The 23,298-nt window shown below is 45.9% G+C and overlaps 1 protein-coding gene across 4 annotated transcripts in view; it reads left to right on the forward strand.

The window, feature by feature from the left end:
- The window catches only part of katnal2 (katanin p60 subunit A-like 2), a 116,222-nt gene that overhangs the window by 78,022 nt on the left and 14,902 nt on the right, over window positions 1-23,298 (forward strand). For all 4 annotated transcript variants that reach the window (XM_073064034.1, XM_073064035.1, XM_073064036.1 and 1 more), the window contains 2 exons: window positions 4,002-4,112; window positions 16,232-16,394. In XM_073064034.1, the coding sequence (XP_072920135.1) occupies window positions 4,002-4,112; window positions 16,232-16,394 (274 nt within the window). The remainder of the gene's footprint in view (window positions 1-4,001; window positions 4,113-16,231; window positions 16,395-23,298) is intronic.

Here is a 23,298-nt window from a genome sequence, read left to right on the forward strand (position 1 = left end):
TCATATGGTAACTTGAAATCATTCTTGTGAATCTTTTCTGAACCCTCTCCAATGTCAGTATATCCTTTCTAAAATAAGGAGCCCAAGACTGCACACAATACTCCAAGTGTGGTCTAGCGAGTGCCTTACAGAGCCTCAATATCACATCCCTGCTCTTATATTCTATGCCTCTAGAAATGAATGCTAACATTATATTCACCTTCTTCACAACCGACTCAACCTGGAGGTTAACCTTAAGGGTATCCTGCACAAGGACTCCCAAATCTGTTTGCATCACTTCATTTTGAATTCTCTCCCCATCTAAATAATAGTCTGCCCATTTATTTCTTACACCAAAGTGCATGACCGTATACTTTCCAATATTGTTTTTCATTTGCCACTTCTTTGCCCATTCCCCTAAACTATCTAAGTCTCTCTGCAGGCTCTGTTTCCTCAACACTACTCGCTCCTCCACCTATCTTTGTATCATCGGCAAATTTAGCCACAAATCCATTAATCCCATAGTCCAAATCATTGACATATATCGTAAAAAGCAGCAGTCCCAACACCGACCCCTGTGAAACTCCACTGGTAACTGGCAGCCAGCCAGAATAGGATCCCTTTATTCCCACTCTCTGTTTTCTGCTGACCAGCCAATGCTCCACCCATGCTAGTAACTTCCCTGTAATTCCATGGGCTCTTAACTTGCTAAGCAGCCTCATGTGCGGCACCTTGTCAAAGGCCTACTGAAACTCCACGTCTACTGCATCTCCTTTGTTTACCCTGCTTGTAATTTCCTCAAAGAATTGCAGTAGGTTTGTCAGGCAGGATTTACCTTTCAGGAAACCATGCTGGCTTTGGCCTATCTTGTCATGTGCCTCTAGGTACTCTGTAATCTCATCCTTAACAGGTCTATAGTTTCCTTTCTGCTGCCTCCCACCCTTCTTAAATAGCGGAGTAACATTTGCAGTTTACCAGTCATCCGGTTCAATGCCAGAATCTATTGATTCTTGAAAGATCATCGTCAATGCCTCCACAATCTCTCCAGCTACTTCCTTCAGAACCCGAGGGTGCATTCCATCAGGTCCGGGAGATTTATCCACCCTCAGACCATTAAGCTTCCTGAGCACCCACTCAGACGTAATTTTCACTGCACAAACTTCACTTCCCTGACACTCCTGAACGTCCAGTATACTGCAGACGTCTTCCACTTTGAAGACTGATGCAAAATACGCATTCAGTTCCTCTACCATCTCTGCATCTCTCATTACAATATCTCCCGTGTCATTTTGACTCTCTTTTAACCTTTATATACTTAAAATATCTTTTAGTATCTTCTTTAATATTAGTCACCAGCTTCCTTTCATAATTCATCTTTTCCTTCCTCATGACCTTCTTAGTTTCCTTCTGCAAGTTTTTAAAAGCTTCCCAATCCTCTATCTTCCCACTAGCTTGGCTTCCTTGTATGCCCTCTCATTTGCTTTTACTTTGGCTCTGACTTCACTTGTCAGCCACGGTAGTGTCCTTATTCCATTCGAAAATTTCTTCTTATTTGGAATATATCTGTCTTGCTCTTCTCTTATTTTTCACAGGAACTCCAGCTGTTGCTGCTCTGCTGTCTTTCCTGCAAATGTCCCTTTCCAGTCAACTCCAGCCAGTTCCCCTCTCATGCCATTGTAATTTTGACAGATAGACCTCAGTATGTGCAGTTGGGAGACTGTAGGTCTGACACGGTGGTCAGCAGCACAGGGGCGCTGCAGGGAACCGTACTTTCTCCGGTCCTGTTCACCCTGTACACATCAGACTTCCAATATAACTCGGAGTCCTGCCATGTGCAGAAGTTCGCTGATGACACGGCCATAGTGGGGTGTGTCAGGAATGGACAGGAGGAGGAGTATAGGAAACTGATATAGGACTTTGTGATATGGTGCAACTCAAACTACCTGCGTCTCAATATCACCAAGACCAAGGAGATGGTGGTGGACTTTAGGAGATCTAGGCCTCATATGGAGCCAGTGATCATTAATGGAGAATGTGTGGAGCAGATTAAGACCTACAAGTATCTGGGAGTACAGTTAGACGAGAAGCTAGACTGGACTGCCAACACAGATGCCTTGTGCAGGAAGGCACAGAGTCGACTGTACTTCCTAAGAAGGTTGGCGTCATTCAATGTCTGTAGTGAGATGCTGAAGATGTTCTATAGGTCAGTTGTGGAGAGCGCCCTCTTCTTTGTGGTGGCGTGTTGGGGAGGAAGCATTAAGAAGAGGGACGCCTCACGTCTTAATAAGCTGGTAAGGAAGGTGGGCTCTGTCGTGGGCAAAGTACTGGAGAGTTTAACATCGGTAGCTGAGCGAAGGGCGCTGAGTAGGCTACGGTCAATTATGGATAACTCTGAACATCCTCTACATAGCACCATCCAGAGACAGAGAAGCAGTTTCAGCGACAGGTTACTATCGATGCAATGCTCCTCAGACAGGATGAAGAGGTCAATACTCCCCAATGCCATTAGGCTTTACAATTCTACCGCCAGGACTTAAGAACTTTTTAAAAGCTATTATTAATGCTTTTTGAGATAGTGATTTAGATGCATATCATATTTTTTACTGAGTTAAGTATTGTATGTAATTAGTTTTGCTACAACAAGTGTATGTGACATTGGAAAAAAAGTTGAATTTCCCCATGGGGATGAATAAAGTATCTATCTATCTATCTATTTTCTTTATTCCACTGATATACTGACATACTGAAATATGTTTCTTGAAACAGTCTGCAATCTCTCTACAAATTTGTTTCTCTAAATCCCTAGGACTTCTGGGTGGTCTGTAAAATAGCCCCATTAATGTGGTCATACCTTTCTTATTACTCAGTTCCTCACTGAGCTTACTAGATGAGATCTTCAGTCTGTCCTGACTGAACGCTGCTGTGATATTTTCCCTGACTAGTAATGTCAACCCTCTCCCTTTAATCCCTTCTGCTGTGCCTCGTCTAAACCAACAGAACCCCCAAATACTGAGCTGTCAGTCCTGTCCATCCTGTAACCAAGGCTCGTTAATGGCTACAATATCATAATTTCAAGTGCTGGTCCATGCCCTGAACTCGGCTGCCTTTCCTATAATACTTCTTACATTGAAATATACGCAGCTCAGGGCATAAGTTCCGCCATGCTCAATCCTTTGAATCCTGACTTTGAGGTTTAACAACATCCATCTCCACAACCTCTCCACTAATTTCTCTGGCACTCTTGGATCCCATCCTCCTGGAACTCTAGTGCACCAGTTTAAACCTCTCCCCTCCTGCTCCCGGCAGTACTTCTGGTATGTTTCCTCTGTCCATCAGTATGCTACGTACTGTGGTTTATAAGGCTTTGTGCCATTCCTGTGGCCTTGGGATGAAAGAAGGTTGGAGTTTTAATACGTCAGAAGAACATAGGATAGTACAGTACAGGCCCATGATGATGTACCTACTCTAAGATTAATCCTACCCTTCCTCCCCTCAGAGCCCTCCATTTTTCTATCATCTATGTGCTTATTTAAGAGTTTCTAAAATGTCTGAAATGTATCTGCCTCTACCAACACCCATGGGAAGGCGTTCTACGCATTCACCACTTACCTCTGACGCTCCCCTGTACTTCATTCCAAACACTTTAAAGTTATGACCCCTTGTAATGGCCATGTCCATCCTGGAAAAAAGTCTCTGGTTATCCACCTGATCTATGCCTTGTGGCATTTTGTACACCTTTATTAAGTTACCTGTCATCTTCCTTTGCTCCAAAAAGAAAAACCCTACCTTACTCAGCCTCATAAGACATGCTGTCTAATCCAGGAAGCATTCTGCTAAATCTCCTCTGCAGCTCTCTAGAGCTTCCACATCTTTCCTATAATGAGACAACCAGAACTGAACGCAATTGTGTCTTTAGCCAGTATTATTCAGAAGAAATTGGGAGGAGAAAAATGTATAAAATACATTAACCAGGAAACAATAAGGGTCACTGGGGAAACCATTTCTGTCTATTTCTTTTACAGAGGAGAACATGAAGGAAGCCGACGGATGAAGACAGAACTCCTGGTGCAGATGGACGGCTTGGCTCGTTCCGATGATCTTGTCTTTGTTTTGGCAGCTTCTAACATGCCTTGGTGAGAAATACACTTACAGTTTATCCCTGCACTGACTGGTTCTCTGGGTTTGAACCATTCTAGGTTTATTTCTATTCTTTTATTTACGAGCTATTACTCAGTAATCTATTTATTGATTGATCAAGATGCAGTGCAGAATAGGCCCTTCTGGTCCTTGGAGCCGTGCTTCCCAGCAACCTCCGATTTAACCCTAGCCAAATCAAAGGACAATTTACAATGGACAATTAACCTACCAACTGGTAGGTCATTGGACTTTGTGAGGAAATCCTAGGACCCAGAGTAAACCCTCGCAAAGAGATACAGACTCCTTATAGATGATATTGGAATTCATCTCTGAACTGTAATAGCATTGCACTAACTGCTATGCTACCATGGGCCCATGGGAAATGTAGTCAGTGAAGGCAAGTTTGTAGTATTTATAATCATCCTTGATCTGTTGTATGAAAGTCTGTGTTTTACAGGTAAATTAATTTATTACTGTCACAGGTACTGAGGTACAGTGATGCTATCCATGCAGATCATTTCTTAGCATCAGTTCATTGAGGTAGTACTGGGGAAAATAATAACAGAATGCAGAATGAAGTGTAACAGCTCAAGAGAAAGTGCAGTGCAGGTAGACAATAAGGTGCAAGATCATATTGAGGTAGATTGTGAGGTCAAGAGAACATTTTATTGTATAGTCATAGACAGGTACAGCACATAAACAGGCTATTCATCCCATCTTGTGCGTGCCAAAACCATTTAAACTGCTTTTTCCCATCGACCTGTACTGGGACCATAGCCCTCCATACCCCTGCTATCCATGTACCTAATGTTTCTCTTAAACATTGAAATTGAGCTCACATTCACCATTCATGCTGGCAGCGAATTCCACACTTGCATGACCCTCATGTTCCCCTTAAACTTTTCACCTTTCAGCCTTAATCCATGACCTCTAGTTGTAGTTCTTTTACTCTTACCATACAGTTGCAAAATAAAAGTTTGTGAACCCTTTGCAATTACCTGGTTTTCTGCATTTATAACTTACACGATGACTCATGAAATTGATTCCAAGGTTGAATGGCTTAGACGTAGAAACACAGAAACATAGAAAACCTACAGCACAATACAGGCCCTTCAGCCCACAATGCTGTGCTGAACATGTACTTACTTTAGAAATTACCTAGGGTTACTCATAGCCCTCTATTTTTCTAAGCTCCATGTACCTGTCCAGAAGTCTGTTAAAAGACCCTATTGTATCCACTTCCACCACTGTTGACGGCAGCCCATTCCACGCACTCACCACTCTCTGCATAAAAAATATTACTCCTGACATCTCCTCTCTACCTTCTTCCAAGCACCTGAATATTGTGCCCTCTCTTGCTAGCCATTTCAGCCCTGAGAAAAAGCCTCTGACTATCCACACCATCAATGCCTCTCATCATCTTATAAACCTCTATCTGGTCACCTCTCGTCCTCTGCCGCTCCAAGGAGAAAAGGCCGAGTTTATTCAACCTATTCCCATAAGGCATAGATTTAGGGAATTCCTTAATATATAAGGATTAGGGAATTCAGGCAACATCCTTGTAAATCTCTTCTGCACCCTTTCTATGGTTTCCGCATCCTTCCTGTAGTGAGGCGACCAGAACTGAGCACCGTACTCCAAGTGGGGTCTGACCAGGGTCCTATAATAGCTGTAACATTACCTCTCGGCTCCTAAACCCAATCCCACGGTTGGTGAAGGCCAATATACTAGATGCCTTCTTAACCACAGAGTCAACCTGCGCAACAGCTTGGAGTGTCCTATGGACTCGGACCCCAAGATCCCTCTGATCCTCCACACTGCCAAGAGTCTTACCATTAATACTATATTCTGCCAACATATTTGACCTACCAAAATGGACCACCTCACACTTATCTGGATTGAACTCCATCTGCCACTTCTCAGACCAGCTTTGCATCCTATCGATGTCCCGCTGTAACCTCTGACAGCCCTCCACACTATCCACAGCATCCCCAACCTTTGTGTCATCAGCAAACTTATTAACCCACCCCTCCACTTCCTCATCCAGATCATTTATAAAAATCACAAAGAGAAGGGGTTCCAGAACAGATCCCTGAGGCACACCACTGGTCATGCATGTAGAATATGACCCGACTACAACCATTCTTTGCCTTCTGTGGGCAAGCCAAATCTGAATCCACGAAGCAATGTCCCCTTGGATCCCATGCCTCCTTACTTTCTCAATAAGCCTTGCATGGGGTACCTTATTAAATGCCTTGCAGAAATCCATATACACTACATCTACTGCTCTACCTTAATCAATATGTTCAGTCACATCCTCAAAAAATTCAGTCAGGCTCGTAAGGCATGACCTGCCTTTGACAAAGCCATGCTAACAATTCCTAATCATATTATGCCTCTCCAGATGTTCATAAATCCTGCCTCTCAGGATCTTCTCCATCAACTTGCCAACCACTGAATTAAGACTCACTGGTCTGTAATTTCCTGGGCTATCTCTACTCCCTTTCTTGAATAAGAGAACAACATCCGCAACTCTCCAATCCTCCGGAACCTTTCCCATCCCTATTGATGATGCAAAGATCATCGTCAGACCCTCAACCAGCTCCTCCCTCACTTCCCATAGTAGCCTGGGGTACATCTCATCCAGTCCAGGTAACTTATCCAACTTGATGCTTTCCAAAAGCTCCAGCACATCCTCTTTCTTAATACCTATATGCTCAAGCTTTTCAGTCCACTGTAAGTCATCCCTACAGTCGCCAAAGTCCTTTTCTGTAGAGATCACTGAAGTAAAGTATTTATTAAGTACCTCTGCTATCTACTCCAGTTCCATACACACTTGATTGGTCCTATTCTCTTACGTCTTATCCTCTTGCTCTTCACATACTTGTAGACTGCCTTGGCCGCCAAGGCCTTCTCATGGCTCCTTCTGGCTCTCCTAATTTCATTTTTAAGCTCCTTCCTGCTAGTCTTCTAGATCTCTATCATTACCTAGTTTTTTGAACCTTTCATAAGCTTTTCTTCTTGACTAGATTTACCACAACCTTTGTACACCACGGTTCCTGTACCCTACCATCCTTTCCCTGTCTCATTGGAATGTACCTATGCAGAACTTCACACAAATATCCCCTGAACATTTGCCACATTTCTGCTGCACATTTCCCTGTGAACATTTGTTCCCAGTTTATGCTTCCAAGTTCCTGCCTGATAGCCTCATATTTCCCCTTACTCCAATTCAACGCTTTCCTAACTTGTCTGTTCCTGTCCTTCTCCAATGGAGATAGAATTGTGATCACTATCTCCAAAATGCTCTCCCACTAAGAGATCTGACATTTGACCAGGTTCATTTCCCAATACCAGATCAAGTACAGCCTCTCCTCTTGTAGGCTTATCTACATATTGTGTCAAGAAACCTTCCTGAACACACCTAACAAACTCCACCCCATCTAAACCCCTTGTTCTAGGGAAATGCTAATCAATATTTGGGAAATTAAAATCTCCCACCTCGACAACCCTGTTATTATTACACCTTTCCAGAATCTGTCTCCCTATCTGCTCCTCAAAGTCCCTGTTACTATTGTGTGGTCTATAATAAACACCCAGTAGAGTTATTGATCCCTTCCTTTTCCTGACTTCCACTCAGGGAGACTCAGTAAACAATCCCTCCATGAATTCCTCCTTTTCTGCAGTCGTGACACTATCTCTGATCAGCAGTGCCATGCCCCCACCTCTTTTGCCTCCCTCCCTGTCCTTCCTGAAACATTTAAAGCCTGGCACTCTAAGTAGCCAGTCTTGTCCCTGAACCATCCAAATCTCTGTAATGGCCACAACATCACAGCTCCAAGAACTGATCCATGCTCTAATCTCATCAACTTTGTTCACGATGCTCCTTGTTTTAAAATAGATCATCAGACTGAGCACCTCCCTTCTCTATCTGCCTATCCTCCCTCTCACACTGTCTACAAGCTTTCTCTATTAATGAGCCAACCGCCCCTTCCTCCATCTCTTCCTTTCGGTTCCCACCCACCAGCAATTCTAGTTTAAACTCTCCCTAGTAGCCTTAGCAAACCTCCCTGCCAGGATATTGGTCCCCCTCAGATTCAAGTGCAACCCGACCTTTTTGTACAGGTCACACTGCCCCAAAACAGCTCCCAATGATCCAGAAATCTGAATCCCTGCCCCCTGCTCCAATCCCTGAGGTACGTATTTATCCTCCACCTCATTCTATTCCTATACTCACTGTCACGTGGCACAGGCAGTAATCCCGAGATTACTGCCTTTGAGGTCCTGCTTCTCAACTTCCTTCCTAATCCCTGTAGTCTGTTTTCAGGACCTCCCTTTTTTCTACCTATGTCTTTGGTGCCAATATATACCACAACAGTTAGGTCTTTATTCTTTGGAGCGTAGAAGGTTGAGGGGGGACTTGATAGAGGTATTTAAAATTATGAAGGGTTAGATAGAGTTGACGTGGATAGGCTTTTTCCATTGAGAGTAGGGGAGATTCAAACAAGAGGACATGAGTTGAGAGTTGGGGGCAAAAGTTTAAGGGTAACACGAGGGGGAATTTCTTTAGCTGTGTGGAACGAGCTTCCAGTAGAAGTGGTAGAGGCAGGTTCGGTATTGTCATTTAAAGTAAAATTGGATAGGTATATGGACAGGAAAGGAATGGAGGGTTATGGGCTGAGTACGGGACAATGGGACTAGGTGAGAGTAAGCATTCGGCACGGACTAGAAGGGCTGAGATGGCCTGTTTCCATGCTGTAATTGTTATATGGTTATATGACCTCTGGCTGTTCTCCTTCCCACTTCAGGATATTTTGGACACGATCTGAAACATCCTGGACCCTGGCACCTGGGATGCAAACTACCATCTGAGTTTCTTTTCTGCGTCCACAGAATCACCTGTCTGACCCCCTAACTATAGAGTCCCCTATACACTACTGCCTTCCTCTTCCTTTCCTTACCCTTCTGAGCCACATGGCCAGAATCTGTGCCAGAGGCACGGCCACTGCCGCTTCCCCCAGGTAGTTCGGGGGGGCAACTACCCACAGTACTCAAACAGGAGTACTTATTGTTAAGGGGGACAGCCACAGGGGTACTCTCTAGTATCTGACTCCTGCACTTCCCTCTCCTGACTGTTACCCACTTATCGGTCTCCCGAAGCCCCAGTGTGACTACTTACCTAGAGCTCCTCTCTATCACTTCCTCAGCTTCCTTGACCAGATGAAGGTCATCGAGCTGCATCTCCAGTTTCCTAACCCGGTCCCTAAGGAGCTGCAGCTCGACACACCAGGTACAGATGTGGCCGTCTGGGAGGCTGGGAGACTCCAGGACCTCCCACACCTGACAGCCAAAACAGAACACCGGCCTCACACACATGCTTCCTGTCTGTATTCTACATTGGCAACCTACCTCACCTCGATCCATTATCGCCAAAGCCCTCCTACTCTGTCTCCCTCTACTCCGTCACCCACTCCTCTGGTGTCTGCACTATAAAGCTGTCTTCTCTTTAAACTCTTCTCGCTGTTCTAACTGGCTGAATGCATGCACTTGCGCAGTTGTGCCTCGATCAAACCGCTGAAGAAAAATAATACAGGCTTGCTTGCTCTGGGTCTGTATTCACTGGAATTCAGAAGAATGAGGGGTGACCTATAGTCAGGGGATGAGATAGACAATTCAGTGGATGCAGAAAGGCAATATAGATGGTAGTTTGCCTCAGACCCTCAGGAGCCAGGGTCTGCAATGCATCCACAATATCCTGAAAAGGGAGGGTGAGCAGCCAGAAGTTGTGGTACACATTGGTACCAACGACACAGGTAGAAAAAGGGTGAAGGTCCTGACAATACAGGGAGTTAGGAATGAAGCTGAGAAGCAGGATCTCAAAGATAGTAATCTTGGGATGGTTGCCTGTGCCATACAACAGTGAGGATAGGAATAGAATGAGGTGGTAGATAAATGCATGGCTGAAGAATTGGAGCGGGGCAGGGATTCAGATTTCTGGATAATTGAGACCTCTTCTAGGGCAGATGGGACCTGTACAAAAGGGATGGGCTGCACTTAAATCTGAGAGAGACCAATATTTTTGCAGGCAGATTTACTAGATCTGTTAAACTAATATGGTAGGGGGATGGGAAGCAGTATGACAGAGCTAAGGATGAGCCAGCAGGTTTACAAGTAGATGATGTAATATATAATATGAATGTTAGGGTGGACAAGCCAATGATTGGGTATAAATGCTGATAGAGCAAAGAGTTAAATTGTACCACAGAGGCAAAATTCAAAAGGGCGAAGAATGCAGGACTGAAGGTATTTAAATGTACATAGCATTCGGAATAAGGTGGACGAACTCATGACGCAACTAGAGATTGGTCGGTATGACATTATGAGCATCACTGAGTCATGGCTGAAAGAAGATCATAGTCAGGAGCTTAACATCAAAGGATATCTTTGTATCGAAAAGACGAGTGGGAAGGCATAGGTGGTGGTGTGGCTCTCTTGGTAAGAGAAGGAATTACATCTTTAGAAAGAAGTGACATAGGGTCAGACAATGTTGAATCTTTGTGAGTGGAGTTAAGAAACTGCAAGGATAAAAATCATATACAGGCCTCCAAAAAACACCCAGGATGTGAGATTGAGATTGCAAAGGGAGCAGGAAAGGGAATGTAATAAGGGCAATGTCACAATTGTAATGGGGACTTCAATATGCAGAAGCATTCAGAAAATCAGGTTGGTGTCAGATCACAAGAGAGGGAATTTGTTGAATACCTACAAGGTGGCTTTTTAGAGCAGCTTGTGTTTGAGCCTACTCGGGCAAAGGCTATTTTAGGTTGGGTGTTGTGTAATAACCCAGATCTTATTAGGGAGCTTAATGGAAAGGAATCAATGACCATAATTTGATTGAAATCATACAGCAATTTGAGATTGAGAGGCGTAAGTCACATATCTCAGTATCACAATGGGATAAAGGGAATTACAGAGGCATGAGAGAAGAGTTTGCCCAAGTGGATTGGAGGAGGAGACTGGTGGGGATGACGGCAGAACAGAGACGGCTGAAGTTTCTGGGAAGAGTTCAAAAGGCACATGATAGATATGTTCCACAGAGGAAGTTCTCAAATGGCAGAGGGAGGCAACCGTGGCTGACAAAGGAAGTTAAGGACCGCATAAAAGCCAAGGAAAGGATAGACAATAGACAATAGGTGCAGAAGTAGACCATTCGGCCCTTCAAGCCTGCACCGCCATTTTGAGATCATGGCTGATCAACTACTATCAATACCCCGTTCCTACCTTGTCCCCATATCCCTTGATTCCCCTATCCATAAGATACCTATCTAGCTCCTTCTTGAAAGCATCCAGAGAATTGGCCTCCACTACCTTCCGAGGCAGTGCATTCCAGACCCCCACAACTCTCTGGGAGAAGAAGTTTTTCCTTAACTCTGTCCTAAATGACCTACCCCTTATTCTCAAACCATGCCCTCTGGTACTGGACTCTCCCAGCATCTGGAACATATTTCCTGCCTCTAGCTTGTCCAATCCCTTAATAATTTTATATGTTTCAATCAGATCCCCTCTCAATCTCAATTCCAGCGTGTACAAGCCCAGTCTCTCTAACCTCTCTGCGTAAGACAGTCCAGATATCCCAGGAATTAACCTCGTGAATCTACGCTGCATTTCCTCTACAGCCAGGATGTCCTTCCTTAACCCTGGAGACCAAAACTGTACACAATACTCCAGGTGTGGTCTCACCAGGGCTCTGTGCAAATGCAAGAGGATTTCCTTGCTCTTGTACTCAATTCCCTTTGTAATAAAGGCCAACATTCCATTAGCCTTCTTCACTGCCTGCTGCACTTGCTCATTCACCTTTAGTGACTGATGAACAAGGACTCCTAGATCTCTTTGTATTTCTCCCTTACCTAACTCTACACCGTTCAGATAATAATCTGCCTTCCTGTTCTTACTCTCAAAGTGGATAACCTCACACTTATTCACATTAAACGCCATCTGCCAAGTATCTGCCCACTCACCCAGCCTATCCAAGTCACCCTGAATTCTCCTAACATCCTCATCACATGTCACACTGCCACCCAGCTTAGTATAAGGTTGCAAAAGTGAGTGGGAATTTGATGATTGGGAAGCTTTTAAAATCCCACAAAGGACAACTAAAAAAGCTATAAGAAGGGAAAAGATGATATATGAGCAACACACACACAATGCTGGAGGAACTCAGCAGGGCAGGAGGCATCTATGGAAAAGAGTACAGTTGACATTTTAGGCTGAGACCTTTCAGTAGGACTGGAGAAAAAAAAAGCTGAGGGGTAGATTTAAAAGGTGGGGGATGAGAGAGAGAAACACAAGATGATAGGTGAAATCTGGAGGGGGAGGGATGAAGTAAAGAGCTGGGAAGTAGATTGGTGAAAGAGATACAGGGCTGGAGAACACTGACTCTGATAGAAGAGGACAGAGGGCCATGGAAGAAAGAAAAGTAGGGAGGAGCACCAGAGGGTTGTGATGGGCGGGCAAGGAGATAATGTGAGAGAAGGAAAAGGGGACAGGGAATGGTGAAGGAGAGGGTGGGGCCATTACCAGGAGTTTGAGAAATCGATGTTCATGCCATCAGGTTGGAGGCTACCCAGATGGAATATAAGGTGTTGTGCTCCAACCTAAGTGTGGCTTCATCGCGACAGTGGAAGAAATTGGAATGGGAAGTGGAATTAAAATGGGTGGCCACTGGGAGATCCCTGAGCGCAGGTGCTCAGTGAAGCGGTCTCCCAATCTACATCGGGTCTCACCGATATACAGGAGACAACAGGAGGAGCACCGGACACATTAGAACCCGTTTCAGACTCACAGGTGAAGAGTCGCTTCATCTGGAAGGACTGTTTGGGGCCCTGAATGGTAGTGACTTAAGAGGTGTAGGTGCAGGTGTAGCACTTGTTCCACTTGTAAGGATAAGTGCCAGGAGGGAGATCAGTGGGAAGGGTCAAATGGACAAGGGAGTCACATAGGGAGCGATCCCTGTGGAAAGCAGAAAGTGGGGAGAGGGAGAGATGTGCTCAGTGGTGGGATCCAGTAAAAGATGACGGCAGTTGTAGAGAATTATGTGCTGCACGCGGAGGCTGGTGGGGTGATGGGTGAGGACAAGAGGAACCCTATCCCTTGTAGGTTAGCAGGAGGATGGGGTGAGAGCAGCCATGCATGAAATGAAAGACAAAGTTGAGGGCAGCATTGATGGTTAAGGAAGGGAAGCCCCCTTTCTTTGAAGAAGGAGGAATTGAAAGAGAGGGATGGTGTTTTTACAAATAACAGGGTGGAATGAGGTATAGTCCAGGTAGCTGGGAGAGTCAGTGGGTTTGTAATAGACATTAGTAGATAAGCTGTCTCCAGAGATGGAGACAGAGTTCGAGAAAGGGGAGGGAAATGGACCAGGTGAATTTGAGGGCAGGGTGAAAGTTGGAAGCAAAGTAGATGAATTCGACGAGTTAAGCATGGGTGCAGGAAGCAGCAGCAATACAGATGTCGATGTACCATAGGAAAAGTGCGAGACAGACACCAGTGTAGGTTTGGAACATAGACCATTCCACAAAGCTGACAAACAGGCAGGCATAACTGGGACCCGTACGAGTGCCCATGGCTACCCCTTTTGTTTGAAGGAAGTGGAAGGAGCCAAAAGGTAAATTATTTAGTGAGTACAAGTCCTGCTAAGCAGAGGAGGTGAACTGGTTGGGTCTGGTGTCCAGAAAGAAACAAAGAGCTTTGAGGCCTTCCTGGTGGGGGATGAAGGTGTATAGGGACTGGACATCCATAGTAAAAATAAGATGATGGGGCCAAGGGACTGGTTTTTCTATGAACATCATTCTTGTTCAGGATTTTTCTTATAGTGGCCACATAAACAGAGACTTCAGCAAGTTGAAGAGTTTTCTGCAGTCTTTTGCTGTAACCCTTGGGTTGTTTTATACCTCCTTCAGCATTGCACGTTGTGCTCTTGCTGTGATCTTTGCAGGGCACCCTCTCCCAGGGAGAACAGCAACAGTACTGAATTTTGTCCATTTGTAGACAGTTTCTCTTACTGTGGCCTGATGAACATTCAATGCTTTTGTAGCCTTTTCCAGCTTCATGCGTCTCTACAATTCTGCTTCTAAGGTCCTCTGAAAGTTGTATTGATCAAGGCGTGGTGCACCTCCTTTGTTCTCTTAACCAGGGCCTCAATATCTCTTGAAAACTGAAGTTTCCTACACTTGTTATTTTTACCTTTTATTCTGACGTACAATCTTTGTATTCTCAAAATCTCACTTTTGAAGGCCTCCCACTTACTTGGAATAAAAAGCCTGCCCCAGTCCACACTTGCCAGATCAATTCTGAAACTGTCAAAATTGGTCTTACTCCAATTTAGAATATCAACCTGTGGACCAAACCTACCTTTTGGCATATTTCCTTTGCGTCTAGTGACCACAATGCCATTAGTTTCAAGTATTCCCCTACACAAGCATCTGTCACCCTCCCTGTGTCATTCCTAAATCAGATTCAGAATTGTACACTCTCTCATTGGGACTTCTACGTACTGATGAAGGAAGCTTTCCTGAACACGTTTGACAAACTCTATCCCATCTAATCCTTTTACTGTATGGGATATCCAGTCAATATGTGTAAAGTTAAAATTACAACCTTATGTTTCTTGCAAGAGTTTACAATCTCTCTATTAGTTTGTTCCTCTAAATCCCTCGGACTGTTGGGTGGTCTGTAATGTAGCCCCATTGATGTTGTTATACATTTCCTATTCTTCAGTTCCACCCATAACGTCTCACTAGACAAGTTAGTTCTCCAGTCTGTCCTGACTGAGCACTGCTGTGACATTGTTGCTGTCTAGTAACACCACCCCTCCCCATCTAATCCCTCTCACTCTGTCATGTTTAAAACAACAGAACACTGAGCTGTAAGTCCTGCCCCTCCTGCAAACAAGTCTCACTAATGGCTACAACATCACAATTCCAGGTGTTGATCCATGCCCTGAGCTCATCTGCCTTCCCTATGATACTTCTTGCATTGAAATATACAAAGCTCCATGCTCAACCTTTTGATTCCTGATTTTGTCTGAGGTCTTACCAACATCTGTCTCCACAACCTCTCCACTAACTGTTCTGGCACTCTGGTTCCCATTCCCCTGCAACTCCTGTTTAAACACCACTGTGCAACATTAACAAACCTTCCCATTAGGATATTAGTCCCCTTCCTATTCAGGTGCAAACCGTCCCTTTGTACATGTCCCATCTTCCCTGGAAGAGAGCCCTATGATCCAAGAACCCTCCTACACCAACTCCTTAGAACACGTTAAACTGTATAATCTGTATAATAGTTCTGGCCTCACTAGCACGTGACACAGGAGCAATCCTGAGATCACAGTCTTTAAGGTCCTGCTCTTTAACTTGGCACCTAACTCCCTGAACTCCCTCGTCACTCATTCTGTCTGTGTTATTGGTACCTATGTGGACCATGACCTCTGGCTGTTCACCTTCCCACTTGAGAATGCGGAGTACTCGATTCGAGATGTCCCAGCCTCTGGCATCTGGGAGGCAACATACCATCCAGGAATCTTGTTTCTGCCATAGAACCTCCTTTCTGTTCCCCAAACTAACAAATCCCGTTACCGCAGCATGCCTCTTCTTCCCTCTTCCCATCTGAGTCACAGAGACCCGACCGATGTGACTTTCCTCTGTTAGGTCATTTCACTTGACAGTATCCAAAGTGATGTATCTGTCGTTGATGAGATGGCCACAGGGGAACTCTGCACTGGCTCCTTAACCGTGTTCCCCTTCCTGTATCCTGCACCTTGGGTGTAACAACCTCTCTATAAGTCTTCATAACGCTCTTGAACAAGCCTGGATTATCAAAAACACAAGAAATTCTGCAGATACTGGAAATCCTGAGCAACACACATACACAAAATGTTGGAGGAACTTAGTAGGTCAGGCAGCATCCACGTAGAGGAATAAATAGTCGACATATCAGGCTGAGACCCTGTATTAGGACTGGAAAGGAAGGTGGAGGAAGGGGAAGAAGTACAAGGTAGAACATGATAGATGCCTTTTCTACAAACTGTCCACTGACACATAGCTGCTGTTGGCAGGGAGTTGGATCATGCAATGTTACGGCGATTGGAGAAACGAATTTTGGTAGATCTTCCATCCAAAGAGGCACGACAGGCAATGATCCTGCACTGGCTGCCCCCTCTGAGTATCAGTGGGGGTGTAGAGCTTCGAACACAACTGGACTATAGCTTACTGGGACAAGTGAGTATTCCACCGACATAATGGACTGTGTGTACTAGCACCATGACATGACTCGATTGAATTACTGCGCAGATGCAACAGAATGTTCCCACGCAGGTTTGGTGAATAGCTTTAAAAACCCAGTCTTTATAAAAGAGGGGTACTGGCTAGTGGAGTGTCATCGTAGAATTCTTATTTTCTGAATTAACTTTTGAGAGAATAGGGGATATGTCTGCAGAGCCAGTGTTCTGCTCTGGGTGTCAGATGTGGGATTTCTGGGAGACTACCAGCCTCCCTGATGGCCTCATCTGCACCGGCTCACTAGAGAACTGGAGGTGCAGCTCGATGACCTTCGGCTTGTTAGGAAAAGTGAAGTGGTGACAGACAGGAGCTATAGGGAGGTCATCACCCCAAGACAACAGGAAACAGATAAACGAGTGACTGTCAGGAGAGGGAAGGGAGAACGTCAGACAGTAGAGAGCACCTCTGTGGCAGCCCCCTCAACAATAAGTTGATGGACACATATCTGCACCTGGTATGTCGAACTGCAGCTCCTAAGGGACCGGGTTAGGGAACTGGAGATGCAGCTCGATGACCTTTGTCTGGTCAGGCGAGGAGGTGATAGAAAGGAGTTATAGGCAGGTGGTCACACCGGGGCCACGGGAGACAGATAAGTGGGTAACAGTCAGGAGAGGGAAAGGGAGGAGTCAGGTATGAGAGAGTACCCCTATGGCTGTACTCCTGTTTGAGTACTGTTGGGGGGACAGCCTACCTGGGGGAAGCAACAGTGGCCGTGCCTCTGACACAGAGTCTGGCCCTGTGGCTCAGAAGGGTAGGGAAAGGAAGAGGATGGCAGTAGAGATAGGGGACTCTATAGTCAGGGGGTCAGACAGGTGATTCTGTGGATGCAGGAAAGAAACTCGGATGGTAGTTTGTCTCCCAGGTGCTAGGGTCTGGGATGTTTCAGATCGTGTGCATGATATCCTGAAGTGGGAGGGAGAACAGCCAGAGGTCATGGTACATATTGGTACCAACGACATAGGTAGGAAAAGGGAAGAGGTCCTGAAAGAAGACTACAGGGAGTTAGGAAGGAAGTTGAGAAGCAGGACCGCAAAGGTAGTAATCTCGGGATTACTGCCTGTGCTACATGACAGTGAGTATAGGAATGGAATGAGGTGGAGGATAAATGGGTGGCTGAGGGATTGGAGCAGGGGGCAGGGATTCAGATTTCTGGATCATTGGGAGCTGTTTTGGGGCAGGTGTGACCTGTACAAAAAGGACAGGTTGCACTTGAATCCCAGGGAAACCGATATCCTGGTGGGGAGGTTTGCTAAGGCTACCGGGGAGAGTTTAAACGAGAATTGTTGAGGGGTGGGAACTGAACTGAAGAGACTGGGGTAGAGGTGGTTGGCTCACAAATAGAGAAAGCTTGGAGACAGTGTGTGAGGGAGGATAGGCAGGTGATAGAGAAGGGATGTGCTCAGACCAAAGGCTTGAGATGTGTCTATTTTAACGCAAGGAGTATTGTGAACAAAGCAGATGAGCTTAGGGCATGGATCAGTACTTGGAGATATGATGTGGTGGCCTTTACAGAGACTTGGATGGCTCAGGGACAGGAATGGTTACTTCAAGTGCCAGGTTTTAGATGTTTCAGAAAGGACAGGGAGGGAGGCAAAAGAGCTGGGGGCGTGGCATTGTTGATCAGAGATAGTGTCATGGCTGCAGAAAAGGTGGACGCCATGGAGGGATTGTCTACGGAGTCTCTGTGGGTGGAGGTTAGAAACAGGAAGAGGTCAGTAACTCTACTGGGTGTTTTTTGTAGGCCACCCAATAGTAACAGGGATATCGAGGAGCAGATAGGGAAACAGATCTTGGAAAGGTGTAATATTAACAGAGTTGTCGTGGGAGATTTTAATTTCCCAAATATCGATTGGCATCTCCCTGGAGCAAGGGTTTCAAATAGGGTGGAGTTTGTTAGGTGTGTTCAGGAAGGTTTCTTGACACAATATGTAGATAAGCCTACAACAGGAGAGACTGTACTTGATCTGATATTCGGAAATGAACCTGGTCATGTGTCAGATCTCTCAGTGGGAGAGCATTTTGGAGATAGTTATCATAATTCTATCTCCTTTACAATAGCATTGGAGAGAGATGGAAACAGACAAGTTAGAAAAGTGTTTAATTGGGGTAAGGGGAATTATGAGGCTATCAGGCAGGAACTTGGAAGCTTAAATTGGGAACAGATGTTCTCAGGGAAAAATATGGAAGAAATGTGGCAAATGTTCAGGTGATATTTGTGTGGAATTCTACATAGGTACGTTCCAATGACACAGGAAAGTTATGGTAGGGTACAGGAATCATGGTGTACAAAGGCTGTAATAAATCTAGTCAAGAAGAAAAGAAAAGCTTACAAAAGGTTCAGAGAGCTAGGTAATGGTAGAGATCTAGAAGATTATAAGGCTAACAGGAAGGAGCTTAAGAAGTAAATTAGGAGAGCCAGAAGGGGCCATGAGAAGGCCTTGGCAGGCAGGATTAAGGAAAACCCCAAGGCATTCTACAAGTATGTGAAGAGCAAGAGGATAAGACGTGAAAGAATAGGACCTATCAAGTGTGACAGTGGGAAATTTGTATGGAACAGGAGGAAATAGTAGAGGTACTTAATGAATACTTTACTTCAGTATTCACTATGAAAAGGATCTTGGTGATTGTAGTGATGACTTGCAGCAGACTGAAAAGCTTGAGCTTGTAGATATTAAGAAAGAGGATGTGCTGGAGCTTTTAAAAAGCATCAAGTTGGATAAGTCGCCGGGACTGGATGAGATGTGCCCCAGGCTACTGTGGGAGGCGTGGGAGGAGATTGCTGAGTCTCTGGTGATGATCTTTGCATCATCAATGGGGACGGGAGAGATTCCAGAGGATTGGAGGGTTGCGGATGTTGTTCCTTTATTCAAGAAAGGGAGCGATATCCCAGGAAATTATAGACCAGTGAGTCTTACTTCAGTGGTTGGTAAGTTGATGGAGAAGATCCTGAGAGGCAGGATTTATGAACATTTGGAGAGGTATAATATGATTAGGAATAGTCTGCATGGCTTTGTCAAGGGCAGGTTGTGCCTTACGAGCCTAATTGAATTTTTTGAGGATGTGACTAAACACATTGATGAAGGAAGAGCAGTAGATGTAGTGTATATGGATTTCAGCAAGGCATTTGGTGAGGTACCCCATGCAAGGTTCATTGAGAAAGTAAGCAGGCATGGGATCCAAGGGGACATTGTTTTGTGGATCCAGAACTGGCTTGCCCACAGAAGGCAAAGAGTGGTTGTAGACAGGTCATTTTTTGCATGGAGATTAGTGACCAGTGGTGTGCCTCAGGGATCTGTTCTGGGACCCCTACTCTTCGTGATTTTTATAAATGAGCTGGATGAGGAAGTGGAGGGATGGGTTAGTAAGTTTGCTGATGACATAAAGGTTGGAGGTGTTGTGGATAGTGTGGAGGGCTGTTAGAGGTTACAGCGGGACATTGATAGGATGTAAAACTGGGCTGAGAAGTGGCAGATGGAGTTCAACCTAGATAAGTGTGAAGTGGCTCATTTTGGTAGGTCAAATATGATGGCAGAATATAGTATTAATGGTAAGGCTCTGGGCAGTGTGGAGGATCAGAGGGATCTTGGAGTCTGAGTCCATAGGACACTCAAAGCAGCTGTGCAGGTTGACTCTGTGGTTAAGAAGGCATACGGTGTATTGGCTTTCATCAATCGTGGAATTGAATTTAGGAGCCGAGAAGTAATGTTGGAGCTACATAGGACCCTGGTCAGACCCCACTTGGAGTACTGTGCTCAGTTCTGGTCGCCTCACTACAGGAAAGATGTGGAAACCATAGAAATAGTGCAGAGAAGATTTACAAGGATCTACAAGGATGTTGCCTGGATTGGGGAGCATGCCTTATGAGAATAGGTTGAGAGAACTCGGCCTTTTTTCCTTGGAACGACGGAGGATGAGAGGTGACCTGACAGAGGTGTATAAGATGTTGAGAGGCATTGATTGTGTGGATAGTCAGAGGCTTTTTCCCGGGGCTGAAATGGTTGCCACAAGAGGACACAGGTTTCACGTGCTGGGGAGTAGGTACAGAAGAGATGTCAGGGGTAAGTTTTTAACGCAGAGAGTGGTGAGTGCATGGAATGGGCTGCTGGCAATGGTGGTGTAGGCAGATATGGTAGAAATCGTAGAAATTGGAGAGGGTCCAGAGGAGGTTCACAAGGATGATTCCAGGAATGAAAGGGTTATCAAATGAGGAACATTTGATGGCTCTGGATCTGTACTCACTGGAGTTCAGAAGGATGAGGGCTGATTTCATTGAAACTTTTCAAATGTTGAAAGGCCTAGAGTAGATGAGAAAAGGATGTTTCCCATAGTGGGGAAGCCTAGGACAAGAGGGCACAGCCCCAAGATAGAGGGGCACCCTTTCAAAAGAGATATGGAGAAATTTCTTTAGCCAAAGGGTGGTGAATTTGTGGGATTTGTTGCCATGTGCAGCTGTGGAGGCCAGGTCATTGAATGTATTTCAGGCAGAGATTGATAGGTTCTTGATTGGACATGGCATCAAAGGTTATGTGGAGAAGGCCAGGAACTGGGGTTGAGGAGCAGAAAAAAAGGATCAGCCGTGATTGAATGTCAGAGCAGACTCGATGTGCCAGATGGCCTAGTTCTGCTCCAATGTCTCATGGTTTTATGGTGTGGGATGGGGGGACGAAGGTTGGTAACTTTAACAGTGGAATGGGTGGGATGGGGAGGCTGAGGGTGACAGAGACTGTAAAAGAGTGTGATGGCAGAGATGGGGAAGGACAGGGAGAGAATGTGACAGATTGTAACGGGATGGGATGGGGAGACTGAGGGGGATGGGGAGACAGGGGGATAGAGACTGTAACAGGATGGGATGGGGAGACTGAGGGTGATAGAGACTAACGGGATGGGGTGGGGAGACTGAGGGGGATAGAGACTGTAATGGGATGGGATGGGGAGACTGAGGGTGATAGGGACTGTGATGGGATGGGGAGACATGGTAATAGAGACTGTGATGGGATGGGGAGGGACAGGGTGATAGAGACTGTAATGGGATGGGGAGACATGGTAATAGAGACTGTGATGGGATGGGGAGGGACAGGGTGATAGAGACTGTAATGGGGTGCGGAGACTGAGGGTGATAGAGACTGTAACAGGATGGGATGGGGAGACAGGGTGATAGAGACTGTAATGGGATGGGGAGAGACAGGGTGATAGAGACTGTAATGGGATGGGATGGGGAGACTGAGGGTGATAGAGACTGTAGTGGGATGGGATGGAGAGGGACAGGGTGATAGAGACTGTAATGGGGTGGGGAGACTGAGGGTGATAGAGACTGATGGAATGGGGAGAGACAGGGTGATAGAGACTGTAATGGGGTGGGGAGACAGGGTGATAGAGACTGTAATGGGATGGGATGGGGAGAGACAGGGTGATAGAGACTGTAACGGGATGGGATGGGGAGACTGAGGGTGATAAGAGACTGTAATGGGGTGGGGAGAGACAGGGTGATAGAGACTGTAATGGGATGGGGAGACTGAGGGTGATAGAGACTGTAATGGGATGGGATGGGGAGAGACAGGGTGATAGATACTGTAATGGGATGGGATGGGGAGAGATAGGGTGATAGAGACTGTGACGGGATGGGATGGGGAGAGACAGGGTGATAGAGACTGTAATGGGGTGGGGAGACTGAGGGTGATAGAGACTGTAATGGGGTGGGGAGACTGAGGGTGATAGATACTGTAACGGGATGGGATGGGGAGAGACAGGGTGATAGAGACTGTAATGGGATGGGGAGAGAGGGTGATAGAGACTGTAATGGGATGGGGAGACTGAGGGTGATAGAGACTGTAACGGGATGGGATGGGGAGAGACAGGGTGATAGAGACTGTAATGGGGTGGGGAGACTGAGGGTGATAGATACTGTAATGGGATGGGATGGGGAGAGACAGGGTGATAGAGACTGTAATGGGATGGGGAGAGAGGGTGATAGAGACTGTAATGGGATGGGGAGAGAGGGTGATAGAGACTGTAATGGGGTGGGGAGACTGAGGGTGATAGATACTGTAACGGGATGGGATGGGGAGAGACAGGGTGATAGAGACTGTAATGGGGTGGGGAGACTGAGGGTGATAGAGACTGTAACGGGATGGGATGGGGAGACTGAGGGTGATAAGAGACTGTAATGGGGTGGGGAGAGACAGGGTGATAGAGACTGTAATGGGATGGGGAGACTGAGGGTGATAGAGACTGTAATGGGATGGGATGGGGAGAGACAGGGTGATAGATACTGTAATGGGATGGGATGGGGAGAGACAGGGTGATAGAGACTGTAATGGGGTGGGGAGACTGTGGGTGATAGAGACTGTAATGGGGTGGGGAGACTGAGGGTGATAGATACTGTAACGGGATGGGATGGGGAGAGACAGGGTGATAGAGACTGTAATGGGATGGGGAGAGAGGGTGATAGAGACTGTAATGGGATGGGGAGACTGAGGGTGATAGAGACTGTAACGGGATGGGATGGGGAGAGACAGGGTGATAGAGACTGTAATGGGGTGGGGAGACTGAGGGTGATAGATACTGTAATGGGATGGGATGGGGAGAGACAGGGTGATAGAGACTGTAATGGGATGGGGAGAGAGGGTGATAGAGACTGTAATGGGATGGGGAGAGAGGGTGATAGAGACTGTAATGGGGTGGGGAGACTGAGGGTGATAGATACTGTAACGGGATGGGATGGGGAGAGACAGGGTGATAGAGACTGTAATGGGGTGGGGAGACTGAGGGTGATAGTTACTGTAACGGGATGGGATGGGGAGAGACAGGGTGATAGAGACTGTAATGGGGTGATAGAGACTGTAAT

The sequence above is a fragment of the Hemitrygon akajei genome, chromosome 13, assembly GCF_048418815.1.
Source record: "Hemitrygon akajei chromosome 13, sHemAka1.3, whole genome shotgun sequence".
Lineage (NCBI taxonomy): Eukaryota > Metazoa > Chordata > Chondrichthyes > Myliobatiformes > Dasyatidae > Hemitrygon > Hemitrygon akajei.